Source organism: Podarcis bocagei (assembly GCF_964188305.1).
Source record: "Podarcis bocagei genome assembly, chromosome: 9".
Lineage (NCBI taxonomy): Eukaryota > Metazoa > Chordata > Lepidosauria > Squamata > Lacertidae > Podarcis > Podarcis bocagei.
In genome coordinates, this window is record NC_138134.1 from 73,584,072 (window position 1) to 73,597,492 (window position 13,421).

At 42.6% G+C, this 13,421-nt stretch overlaps 1 protein-coding gene and 2 long non-coding RNA genes across 7 annotated transcripts in view; 1 reads left to right on the forward strand and 2 right to left on the reverse strand.

Annotated features, from left to right (window-relative positions):
* The window catches only part of CTNNA2 (catenin alpha 2), a 420,763-nt gene extending 412,702 nt beyond the window's left edge, over positions 1-8,061 (reverse strand). For 2 of the 3 annotated variants that reach the window (XM_081207007.1, XM_081207008.1), the window contains exon 1: positions 7,867-8,061. In XM_081207007.1, the coding sequence (XP_081063133.1) occupies positions 7,867-8,058 (192 nt within the window). In that variant the 5' untranslated portion in view covers positions 8,059-8,061. The remainder of the gene's footprint in view (positions 1-7,866) is intronic. The other variant, XM_081207009.1, reaches the window with a different exon arrangement.
* On the reverse strand, positions 730-5,050 carry LOC308594437. Its single transcript, XR_014011479.1, has 2 exons — positions 4,962-5,050; positions 730-862 (listed from the first exon to the last, which is right to left on the reverse strand). It is a non-coding gene; the product is annotated as an uncharacterized lncRNA (long non-coding RNA).
* LOC308594403 overlaps positions 4,780-13,421 on the forward strand; it is a 52,435-nt gene continuing 43,793 nt past the window's right edge. Inside the window, exons 1-2 of one of the 3 annotated variants that reach the window (XR_014011440.1) lie at positions 4,805-4,837; positions 4,951-5,086. This is a non-coding gene — a long non-coding RNA (uncharacterized lncRNA). The other 2 variants (XR_014011439.1, XR_014011441.1) reach the window with 2 other exon arrangements.

A 13,421-nucleotide genomic window follows, 5' to 3' on the forward strand; every position in this document is an offset into this window, starting at 1 on the left:
GAGGAGACTGCAGAGATGCTGAATGAATACTTGGTATCTGTCTCCACAGCAGAAGGTATATGAAAGATCCCAGTGGCTGAACTAACTTCTGTTGGAAAGGAGTCTGAGGAGATGAGGTAGATGAGAGATGAAGTTTGAGGCCTCCTGGACAAAAGAAAAACTGGCAAATCACCAGGTCCAGATGGCACCCACCCCAGAGGTGACAGATAACTCAAATGTGAAATTGTTGACCTTCTAACAAAAATATGCAACTTGTCCCTCAGATCACCCTCTATACCTGACAATGGGAAAATAAGCATTGTAATGAGGGAGAGGGAGAAAGAGAGAGAGATCAAAGGGAGATATTGGAAATTACAGGCCAGATAGCTTAATGTCTGTCCCTTGAAAACTGGTGGAAAGTATTTTTAAAGATAAAATAAACAAGCATATAGAAGAATAAGCTTTGCTGAAGTACAGCTAGCATGACATGGCAGCTGTGTAAAAGGCTAAGGATCATCTGGAAATAACTTAAAAATAAAACTGCTGATATCATAATGTCAATATACAAATTTATGGGGTGACCACTTATGGAACACTTACGTACAGTTTTCTACAGTTAGAAAAGGTTCAGAAAAGGGAAAGCAAAAACCCTATGATGAAAGGTTAAAGAATATGGGGCTTTTTACTTTAGAGAAAGGGAGAGTAAAGGCAACATGATAGAAGTGTGTAAAATTATGCATGGAGCTGATGGAGTGGATAAAGAAAAGCTTTATTTTTCTCTCCTAACTCATGGACACCCAGTATCTGTTACCAGTTCTGGAAAGAGGTATCTGGCTGGCCATTGCAAAAACAGGATGCTGACTAGATGAACCTTTGGCCTGATCTGAAAGAATTACAACAAGGCGCAGATTACTAGCGCACAGATGAAGAAAAAATGGTGAAAATCTGGAAAATATTATGAAAATGATTTACAGGTGGTACATGACCCCAGTCAAGCTTGCAAAAATATACCACTTGCCAGACAATAAGTGTTGGAAATGTAAAGAAACTGAAGGAACATTCTTTCACCTTTGGTGGACGTGCCCAAAGGTCAAGGCCTTCTGGGAAATGATCTATAATGAACTAAAAAAGGTATTTAAATATACGTTCCTTAAGAAACCAGAGGCTTTCCTTTTGGGCATTGTCGGCCAAATGGTGCCAAAGAAGGACAGAACTTTCTTTATGTATGCGACAACTGTATGTATGAAAATAAGCGAACTATAAGAACAAGGATGAAATTTTGATTAATATTATGTCAAACTTAGATATTTAAATACTTGATAATAAAGTTTAAAATTGGAGACATAATATTTGAAAATTACAAAATAAGATTTGAAAGAGGGTGAAGCACTGCTGAATATAACTTTATAAATGGGAACGCAGGAAAGGGAGATGTGAGGAAGTCCGAAAGGAAGGTTATGGAAATTTGGTTTTCTTGAAATTTAACTATGATGTATTTTATTTGTTTTGTGTTAAATTTTGTTTGTTTGTTTGTTCTATGTTGGTGATGGTGTTTAATGTGTTTGGTGATGTATTGTTTAAAACCTTTAATAAATATTTTGTAAAAAAAAGAAAAAATGGTGAAAATCTGATTAATTAGATAGAGGTGAGGCTGTAGTCCTGAACCAGTATTTGGGTATGGCAATGGACTGGAAGAGGGAGAACAAAAGATTCTGCCCAGATAAGGTGGTACTCTTTGCTATGGTAGTTCATCCAGATAGGTAGCTGCAGGTCAACCTGTTTTAGAGGAAGTTACACTTCTGTTCTAAATGGGGATCAGGATTACAGTCTGGGGAAGTTTATTCATTCAGCACTCTCAGTAGAGGCCAGGCAGCTTCTGCACCTGCCATTTATCAGCTTCACCACTTGAGATTTTACCTGGATGGAGACAGGAAAGCCACTACTACTGCAAGCTCTACAGTAAAACATGCATAACTGAGTAGGTGCCTGTAGATAATATTCAGTATTCGGGTAAACAGTATTCAGCTTATAACTGAGCAATCATAGCATCAACTCATTCCATTCCTGTTAAAAGAAGTGCAGGTACAAAACCTTCCTGATTGCCATGACAGTTAAGAAAATTACTGTGAAAACCAGAATCTCATCATCATGCAATTTGTTCCAGTTGCTTTTTCACCACCACTAAAAATACTAATTTTGTAACGTGGAAAATTGCTACAATCCTAGGATAAAGAGGACCACTATCACTTCCATTCTTATGCAAATGAAGTTGCTGACAAATTCTATTACAGATCAGCTTCCCTCCTTTTTCAATTAATGTCAATGTCTTCAGCCAGGGGTGGGTGGGTTGTGTAAGAGAAAAGGAGAGCATAGAACAACAGGTTGTGAGGCTATTAGATGTTTCTATTGCATATTTGTGAAAATGTCAGTTGAATTAGGCAATTGTCTTAGAATAACTGCCTCAGATCATCTCTTCTGAAACTTTTCAGGGAAATACGGTATATGTAGAGGTACAAATAGAAAGTCTGCTTGCAGCAAAACACTGCAAATTTACGTTCATGTCAGCAAACTATATTTAAGGGACAAAGTGTCATTTCTGTAACACTGCTTGATTTGTGTAGGTGTAAATATTTCATCAGAAAATCTGAAACAGTGCCTTGTTCCGGACATGAATGCCAGGGAAAAAAGTGACTTATTTTTAGGGTCAAAGTCTTTGTTAGCTCAGCCAGCTTGCTACCAAGCGACACTTCTACATAATTAATTAGAAATTTCTCTGGAGCAACCTGATTTCCAAAGGTGAACAGAATTACCTAGGTCCCATCTGCTCCGGTGGGAGCTGACAGGGTGGAACACCTGCAGGGGAATGCCTCACAAGCTTTTTAAAGCCGTTTCTCCTCAAACTGGGCCAACCGTTTCCTAAGGGTTTTGCAGGAAGCCAGGAGGAGACATGATTGATAGGAACCAAAACAGGAGCTAAGTGGCCTTGCTTCAGCACCAAAACCTGGATAATAGCACAAGAGTGAGATGAGATGGAGGGTTGATGGGAACAGAGATTGTGGAATGGGTGGCAAGATGATTCTGGCTCTTTGGGAAGGACAAATTATTCAGGAAGGAAGACTTATTCTGAAACTAAGCAAGATAATATGCCCATAATATGTTTTAACTCTTCAAATCATACTTTTTTAATATTTTTGCATGTAATATTCTTTTAAAGCTAGCTATGACTATCCCATGCTGTCCCCTTTTAATGTATAATAGTTTATGAGCATCTCCTTTGGCACAATGAACAGTTCTACTGTACTCAGCTGATGTTCTCTAACTTAAAGGTGATGATATGTCTACCTGCCTGTCATATTGATGCAGAAAGTTCTTGAAGTACACCAGCCAATTTTATCCATCCAAAGTTTCATTCAAAGAATTTGATTATTATTACTATATTATGTAATGTGGGATTAGCAGAGTTGAAGAGAACTCTTAAAGTAGCTTAGAACTACAGTGGTACCTCAGTTTTCGAATGTCTCCATTTCGGTGTGAATACCATAAACCTGGAAGTAAATGCTTTGGTTTTCAAACATGCCTCGGAAGTTGAACATGCCACACAGCTTCCACTGAGTGCAAGATCCTGAGGCCTAGCTGTCAGCTACTGAGTTTTCAATTTTCAAACGTTTCAGAACTCGAACGGTCTTCCGGAATGGTTTACGTTTGAAAACCGAGGTACCACTGTAATATACACACATTGGTAGAAGGCTTCTAATGGGGTCAGGAGACTAAAGTTTCTCAGCACATGTAATATCTAGAAGCCACTGCGCACTGAACTTAACTCACACATATTTCTCTCTCATATACAGATGCATTCACCTATTTTAATTGTATAATGGGACCTCCCCATGGTCAGTGGGGGCAATACACATCCAAGTGTGAAGAAAGTGAAAGAACCTTCCACTCTATATTATAAATAACTTTAGAGAGTTTCTCACAATCTTGCTGCTTTTCACTATGGAACCTCTAGAGGTTGTAGCAGTGCTGCTATATTAGTTTTAATTTATATCCCTCCCTTCCTCCCAAAGGAACCTAGGGTGCAAACAAAAGAGATAAAACAATTTTTTAAAATTAAGCCACTTAAAAATAATTCCATTGTAGATGCAAGTTGGAAAAGATCTCAGCTTAAAAGGCTTTTTTGGAAGAGGAAGGTCTTCAGCAGAAAAGAGAATAGAAACAGTGCCTGTCTAATATTTAACTGGGGGAAATAATATTTAACTGGGGGACGCAGGTGGTGCTGTGGGTAAAACCTCAGCGCCTAGGACTTGCCGATCGCATGGTCGGCAGTTCGAATCCCCGCGGTGGGGTGAGCTCCCGTCGTTCGGTCCCAGCTCCTGCCCACCTAGCAGTTCAAAAGCACTCTTAAGTGCAAGTAGATAAATGGGGACCGCTTACCAGCGGGAAGGTAAACGGCGTTCCGTGTGCTGCGCTGGCGCGCTGGCTCGCCAGATGCAGCTTGTCACGCTGGCCACGTGACCCGGAAGTGTCTTCGGACGGCGCTGGCTCACGGCCTATAGAGCAAGATGAGCACGTAACCCTAGAGTCGGACACGACTGGCCCGTACGGGCAGGGGTACCTTTACCTTTACCTTTAAAAATAATTCCATTGTAGATGCAGGTTGGAAAAGATCTCAGCTTAAAAGGCTTTTTTGGAAGAGGAAGGTCTTCAGCAGAAAAGCGAATAGAAACAGTGCCTGTCTAATATTTAACTGGGGGAAATTCCAAACTGAAGCCCAATTCCTATATTCCACAGAAGGAAATGCCTGATTAAGATGATCTCTGCTTGAGGCCCTCGCCTGCAGAGTGTAGTGATTTAACAGGTAAAGGATGAGGTGAATTTCCATAGCAAAATGGTTCATCCAACTCTGTCAATATTAGAAGATATGAATAAATATTATGAAATAATGAAAGTAGCTATTTGTTGTTGAAGCAGATTGCACTTGCTTGAGGATCTTGAGATGTGAAGTCTAAACCTGGTCTACTTTATGGTAGTTCACATCTTCTCACAGTTCTTACTCCAGCAAGGCAGAGGCCTGCGGCACAAGAGATGTGGAAGGAATCTAGTCAAGGTAGGATCCAAAATTATGTTAGTGTCTCAGCTGGGTGGTCTGTATAGAAAGTTGTATCTTAATATTGGGCTGTCTTCAGTGTTCCATAAGCTTAGTTCTACTACCTGAAGGAGCGTCTCCACCTCCATCGTTCTACCCGGACACTGAGGTTCAGCACCGAGGGCCTTCTGGCGGTTCCCTCACTGCGAGAAGCCAAGTTACAGGGAACCAGGCAGAGGGCCTTCTCGGTAGTGGCGCCCTCCCTGTGGAACGCCCTCCCACCAGATGTCAAAGAGAACAACAACTACCAGACTTTTAGAAGACATCTGAAGGCAGCCCTGTTTAGGGAAGCTTTTAATGTTTGATGTATCATAGTGTTTTAACATTCTTTTGGAAGCCGCCCAGAGTGGCTGGGGAAACCCAGCCAGATGGGCGGGGTATAAATAATAAATTATTATTATTATTATTATTACTGCAGTGAAACTTGTGTTTCCTCTCCTAGCCCTGCATACCAACCAAATCTAATGTAGATGGCCCCCCAATTCTAGGGGGTGGGAGCTGGAGAGGGCAGGAGTGAGAGTGGAAGCTCCATTGTACATATACAACATATATGAGTATGTAAAGGTTGGTATTATAAATGTATTAAATAAATGACTATTGCTGAAATATCCAAAACTAACTTGAAACAGCTGTAATAACAAATTAATGTTTAAAAGTTAGTTAAACTAATCCAAATTTTAAATAGTATAAACAAAATATAATTAAGTGGATGATGATGATTTACAGAGATTCTTGAAAGGAAAAAAAAAGTGATTACATATTTTCCTTTCCTACCCTCCCAGTAAGTGTTCCCAAATATTAATGTGTCATGATGCCCACAAATTAATCAATCAAGTCTAGCAATATGAGGGCTGTAGATAAGCTATACAAACTGAGTTCTGTAATCACAACCATGTCCTTCAAGTATCTGTATGAAAGGGGATTGAGGCCAAACACAGACTTTGAAAGTCTGCAGCGTCAAGAGATTGTGTGAGTTGGACCAGTCTTCATTAGGAAATGAAAAATATGGTCACACACGCATTGCTAGCTGTGCAAATATTTATAGGGTAATGTGGTTGATTTTTGAGTAAAAAAGCACTGTGTTCATTAAAGCATGGACTGTCACCTTCCTGCAGGAGAGGATTTGGCATTTTCCATTGCAAACCCTAGTTCTGGGGAATTCAAGAAGAGTCTGCCTAGCTCTCATTCCAAGCTAAAGGTTGCAACGCATCATTGCCTCGGAAACAACATTCTACTGCCATTTGAAGGGGAAAAGGAAGGGGGCAGAAAAGGGGGGGTCTTATCAAGAAAATAAAAGATTATAAACATTCTGCTCAGTCCAGTTTACACAACAGATCTTCCACCAGCAGCACAATTAGCAATGCTCAGTTATGAAGAGAGGAATGGGAAAATCAATCATTACACTGGTTAGCTCCAATTACAAAGCATTTTGTTACATGCCTCTGTAGGCAGGAAGGCAGACAGTGGCAAACCAACTACAAACCCACAGTAAATCATTTGCCGCTCTGCAATTCCTCTGCGGTTTTCATATTTTTCCCCCATCTTTGATGATTCATTAAGCACTCGCTGTTTCCATCTCCAATCAAAAGAGTTCTGACATTTGGATGTAATTAATTTCATACTGTGGCTCACAGGCAAAAGCACACTGCTGTGCTTTAATTTTACCACAAGAGGGTGGTAAGTCTACAGCTTCCTTATGTTACAGGACAGTCTGAAAAGCAGCTCTCAAAGAAGCACACACAGTGTGCACCTGTTATGGCTAAACCACTTTCCCCACGCCCCAATAAGAAAATGAAGATGAGCCCTGCTGGATCAGAGCAAAACCCTGTCTAGTCCGGCATCTTGTTTTTCCACAGGGCCAACAATGTGCCTCTGAACAGCCCACAAAGCAGGAAGTGAGGACTGTCCTCTCTCCTGTTCATGGTCCTCAGCAACTGATATTCAAGGCTGCTGCCTTCAATTCTAGGGGTAGCATAAAGCTATTGTGACTCTACATTAATTTGTCTGTGGCTTATTATGCACGTGAGGCCAACTATGGTCATTCCATTTTTTTAATGTGATAATGTCCACAAGGCAATGACAACACACTACCGGAAAGGCGCCTGCATAGCCCAGTGATGCATTACACATAGTACACATGGATTAGTCATGTAATAGTATGTGTGGATGTCTGTATTAATTCATGATATGGCCAGTGTAACAAAGCAAAAAAATAGCTGTCATTATTGTTTTACATAGACATTAAATGAGCATAACAGAATCCATTCTCAGTTTGAAACTTTAACCAAGCATGGTGAAAAAGCAATGGCTTTTCAGAGAACACATAGTAATGTTGAATAGGTGTGTCTGATGGAGCGTCTGAATACATCCCAATGGGCTCACACTTAAATTCCCGCTCCCCACAACTCTTACTACCAATTCCTATCTGTGATGCACTTCTGCATTCAAACAAGTAAATACAGTACTCAGCTGCCAAGCCGAACCCCAAGGAATAGATCCAGCAGTGGCCATGCAGAATTTCCCCCACTACCAAACAGAAGTAAGCCAGAGTTACGCCTAGGAAGCAATACTGGTGGGATACTTGGTTTTGATGATGATATTTCCCCGAAATATTTGCAACTGCAAAATACAAGCCCCATATAAACCTGGTTGTCCTTCCTTTGTATGTAGCATACCATATCCCTTCCACCACTTGCTCACCGCAGCACATACAAGAGCATAACATATTGAAGAAGTCTTACAATTTTCAAGTGGGACAAAAGCCTCATGACATCTGCCATGTCAGCCAGGATGAGCAGGCGAGTGACAGCTGAGAGCAGAGCCCGTGCTGCCCGGACCATGGTGCCTCGCTTGACAGAGGAACAGGGATCATCGGCAAACTCTGACGAAGCAATTCTCATCGTTTCACCTGGAGGGCAATTAGAAAGAAGCATGTTTTAAAAGCTGATTACAAAAGCCACTTCTTACTCCCTGCTTCTTGAAAAATGTACAAGACAATAACGAAAAATGAAATTCTTCCAGAAGCACTATAGTACCCAATACTAAAGAATTAATCATAGTTTCAAGTTGTTTTATTATTGTGATGGCCTGGGAATCCAATTCAGAGGCTGAACCGGAGGAACCCCAGCCTGCACCATGTGTCCCTGCCTCCAGGGCCGGCTGAGCTGGGGCAGGGCCTTGGATCTGAAGTGCCTGTACCTGTGCCGGATCCTCAGGAGCAGACACCAGGTGATTCCACTCTGGCTCCAGAGGTGATTGATGACACAGTGCCTACATGTGCGCCTCTCCCAGCCCTGTCAGGGGAAGGTGAGTCTCCCCCTGGGTCCAGTAACCCTCCAGCCTCTCCTGAGCTGCAGAGGCTCAGGGCAGAGAGGCGGAGGGAACTGGTTTCTCCCAGGAGGAGTGCTCGCCTTAAGGCCAGGAGAGGCAGGTCTCCTGGGGAGCCGGGACCGCCCCTGGCCTCAGAGAAGATAAAGGCCAGTCAGCCCGGTCCCAGGTTGCGGGAGCAACGTCGTTGAATACCTGATTCTGCCCGGACCCAGACCTGTTCTTCCAGAGTTCCCGTCCCCGCCTGGCTTCCTGCTTCGGACCCCGCCTCACTCTTTGTGAACTGTTTCCAGACTCGTGACCCAGGACCAGACTTTGACCACACCAACGGTAACCTCCCCCCCCCCCCCCGGACCAGCACAATTATTTTATTATTTTATTTATTTATTTGATTTATATGCCGCCCTATACCTGAAGGTCTCAGGGCAGTTCACATAAAATATCAAATACATAAAATCAAAATAAAAACAACCCAATTAAAAAAACAACAACCCAAAAGAGCCAGCATTTTTGAAAGGGTATAGGATGTAGATCAAGTCAGGCAAAGGCCTGGTTAAAAAGGAACGTTTCTGCCTGGCACCTAAAGGTGTATTGTGAAAGCGCCAGTATAACAATAGCATCCTGCTCTCAAGAACTAGCCACAGCGGCTGCACTCTGAATTATTTGCAAGGAGGCAGTTCAAACAAAATCCTATATTTTGCTGATGGTAATGGTTTGTTCTGCTGTGCCACTCTGTCATAAAAGCCGCTTAATCTTTGCAAACAAAGACAGACAGGATTGGGTTACTGTTATTTGCTCTTGGACTGGTAAACTTCTATGAGCTGCCACAAGGGCAGCGAAAAGTATGGCAACACTTGCCAGACTTTGGAATACACTTATCCTAGTATCAGTTTGAAGGCTGGTTCCTTCGCTGCCTCTGGGAGACACGCAACCAGTTTTATCAGTTGCACCCTAGAATTAATGCATGTGTAATTCTTAAATCACAACCTTAAAACATGTACACACCACTCTAAAGCCTGCCCAACACCCTGATTTCAGATGGTGCACTAGAAAGGTAGGTGACACACCCTATCCAAAGCAACTGGGGATGGGGGGCAGGGAGTATTAGGACTGAACAGGAGAAGAGCTTTTCTTCAGAAGACAAACAAGGTTCCTTCTTCTTCGCATGATGTCAGTCTGAATCGGATGACACAGAAACTTTCAACTGTTTTCTTTCCTTACAAAGTGTCATTTTAGGGGCCAAATAGAGGGTTAAGATCAGTTTCTCAATGACTTAAAAAAATAATAATTAAAAAATCAGCCACAGGGGATGGTGAACCTAACCAGAGCAGTGAAGGAGGACTGATTTTCTTTCTGCTCAATTCATTTCTCCAGTCGAAATTGTGTGTTCCCCAAAGCTGGTTTGTAAAATATGCTTCTCCTCTGACACAGTTTTTAATGAGTCTCTGAAGTTCATCTTTTCAGCCGAGCTCAGAAGAACTCTTGCCAAAATCTCGAATTAATATCTGGTAGATACTGTGTTACATTTCGCTCTGTTATTGTATAAACTGTGAACCAAAAGTGTTGATCCAATGAGCAGATTATTTGTATACTGTAAGTTTGCAAATTAGTACCAAATACCACAAACCCCAGGAAAACCAACATTTCCCTATGTACCCCTTAGTTAGTAGAATCTAATAGCAGACATTATTATGACTACTACTTCAATTTCATACCCACCCTTCACCACAAGGTCTCAGGGTGGGTTACAGAAATGTAAAAAATACAGTATCTAATATAGTTTAAAACAAATTACAGTGACAAGAACATTCTGGGTCCTTAAAAAAAATAAATCTCAAGTGTCAAAACCCAGAGTATAGGACACAAATTATATAATGAAAGTGACAGGCACACCTCTTTGGCAAGGGAATTCTACATCTTAGGAGCTATCACAGATAATGTCCTCTCCTGATCTCTACCCTGAACTTCTACCAAGACTCTGCTCATCTTAACACCCAAGAGTGTCATTAGGGAAGGAAGTGGTCTTTCGTAAAATTGTAAATTTATTTCTCTGCATCACACAGAGGTTTTGTAGAACAGCATTCTTTTCTCTACAATCCAATTTTATCTTGGTAGTTTATACAGGCATTAAAAGTGCATTTAAATAAAATATTACACAGAAAGCAGTACAAATAGCCCTTAGGACAGACACAGGCATTTGAAACTGAGAACTACATCCAATAAATGATTCTTTCCCTTGGTACTCAATTTTAAGTTTAATTATTGCTATATTTTGTGTAGCCCTGAGTACAATTTGAATCAATACATAAGGGTACCAAGATGTTACTTTTCTCACTCTTCATTCTTGAAACTGCGCTTCAAAAGAAATAAACTGAATCCATTATATTTTCAGCACCCATATGTACAAATCAGCTTGATAAAAATGTGTGTTGTCTCAACATATCTTTCAGGATAGGAGGGAATAAAATTCTTGATTAAATATTAAACATTATAAAATATTAACAAACATTAATTTGCAGTTAAGCAGTGGGGAAATATTCTGAATAAAGAAAATTACTGTCATTGTGGAAGCACACACACATTCTGTTCTTGTCTCTAAAGAAAAGCTGATGGAACTCTAGAAACAAGAGCAAATGGACCAGGCTAGGTCTGTCCTAAAAATAAGTAAATCATTTTTCTTTTGTCTAAAAACTAGGGAGATTTGAAGAATTTTCTCACAGAAGAACTGCAGAGTTACCCAGGCTTTTGACACCTTTCTTGAAACAAACATACTGACATTTCCCTCAGAGGCGGGTTTTTTTTTTTAAAGAACCTACAATTCCCCTAGTACTTTTGTCACTATCCCATGCCAATTATTTTCTGCTGCTCAGTCCATGGCTGCTATAGCTGTCATCGCCATTACTGTGGCCTCCCATATACCAAGGATCACCCGCTCCGATCCACATGGTCTCGCAGTTAGTGGCACAATACTGGACAACATTGTGACACACAGAATGTGGTAATGTCATGGCAGCACTAACAATGCACACTGCATCTAGAGAGGAACAAATGAAACAAACACAAATATTAATATAAAAGAGACTGCTGCCTTTGATGTCCAACTTGAGTCTTAATTTCATTGCTCATTTTCCAAACAGGATGTGGATCACAGTGTCCATCCCTTGCCAATTCAGGAAATCCACTATGATAGCATCCCTGATACGTGGCCATCTAATCTCTCACAAAGAGGCTTTCACCTTCCTCAACATCAGAATTATATCTAACAAGCTTCGTATTTTGTTCCCCCAGCCAGCCACAATGAGTTTTGAAGAGGAAGAATTTTTTTTAAAAAATTATACCCCGCCCTCCCTGGCTAGAGCCAGGCTCAGGGCGGCTAATACCAGTAAAATTGCAATAAAAACATAATGGGGGGGACCAATTTAAAATACAGGTTAAAATACAATTTAAAATCCAGCCTCATTTTAAAAGTAGGCCATAGATCAAAACCATGAGGAAAACATAAGGGTCAGACTGAGACCAAACCAAAGGCCAGGTGGAACAGCTCTGTCTTGCAGGCCCTGCAGAAAAATGTCAAATCCCACAGGGCCCTAGTCTCTTGTAACAGAGCATTCCACCAAGTCGGGGCCAGTACTGAAAAGGCCCTGACCTTAGTTGAAACCAATCTAACCCCCTTGAGGCTTGGGACCTCCAAAGTGTTGTCATTTGTGGACCTTAAGGTCCTCCGCGGGGCATACCAGGAGAGGCGGTCCCATAGGAAGAGGGCTGAAATACTATTGTGAATACAATAAGCAGCCAGGGATGAAACAATACAATACAGTGGTACCTTGGGTTAAGTACTTAATTCGTTCCAGAGGTCCATTCTTAACCTGAAACTGTTCTTAACTTGAAGCACTACTGTAGCTAATGGGGCCTCCTGCTGCCGCCGTAGCACGATTTCTGTTCTCATCCTGAAGCAAAGTTCTTAACCCGAGGTTCTATTTCTGGGTTAGCGGAGTCTGTAACCTGAAGCGTATGTAACCTGAAGCGTATGTAACCCAAGGTACCACTGTACAGTCATTTCTCTGACAAAAGGTGAGAAAAGGTGAGAAAAATATAGACAGGTAGGGCCTGTAACAAAATGAGGAAGTGTAGCAGTGCTCCTGTTTAGTGTTGCAGCCAGCCATGCTCTCCTCCAGAATACTGCATTCTGTTCCATGCAATCTCCCACCCAGTTTTCTGTCCCACCCAGCGGCGTAGCGTGAGTTGTCAGCACCCGGGGCAACGCAAGTAATTTGCGCCCCCTAACCCGGGGCAAGGCACGTAATTTGCGCCCCCCCAACCCCTAACCTGCGAGTTGCCGCTGGCGCTGCCGCCCAAACGACGCTGCTTGCCCAGAGGAGGAGGGGGGCAGAGAGGCGAGGAAAATGCAACGGCCCAGCAGCTGCAGCAGCAACGGCGGAGGCGGGGCTGCGAGGAGGGGCTGCCTGGCGCGTCCTCCGCGGCGAGCACTGAGAGCCGCTGTCTGCCGGGCGCCTTCAGCCCGGGCGCGCGCACAGCTCGTCGGTTCCGCAAGACATGCGGCTCTGCTACAGCCTGCGCCCGAGGCTCTTCTGCGACTCCGGAGGCAGCGAGCGCGCCCCCCCCCAGATGTTGCACCCGGTGCGGCCGGCACCCCTGGCACCCCCCACGCTACACCACTGGTCCCACCCATTCATCAATAAGTCATCATTTCTTTGCCACTGTGCATGCTCAGTCCTTTTTTTCGGGAGGGTGTCCCTTCTTTGATCCCTTCCCATTTTGGGGGGTACTTCTACAAAACACACCTGGGGCAGCTGATAACTTATCTCTTGCGCACTGATGGTGATGTTTTGGCTACATATGCATCAGCACCCACACTTGGGGGGGGGGAAGGGACTCATATCTAGAAGGTGAAGTGATCGTAGGGTTTCCATCATGTTTTTTTGGAGTGCTTGGCTGCCACAAACACCAA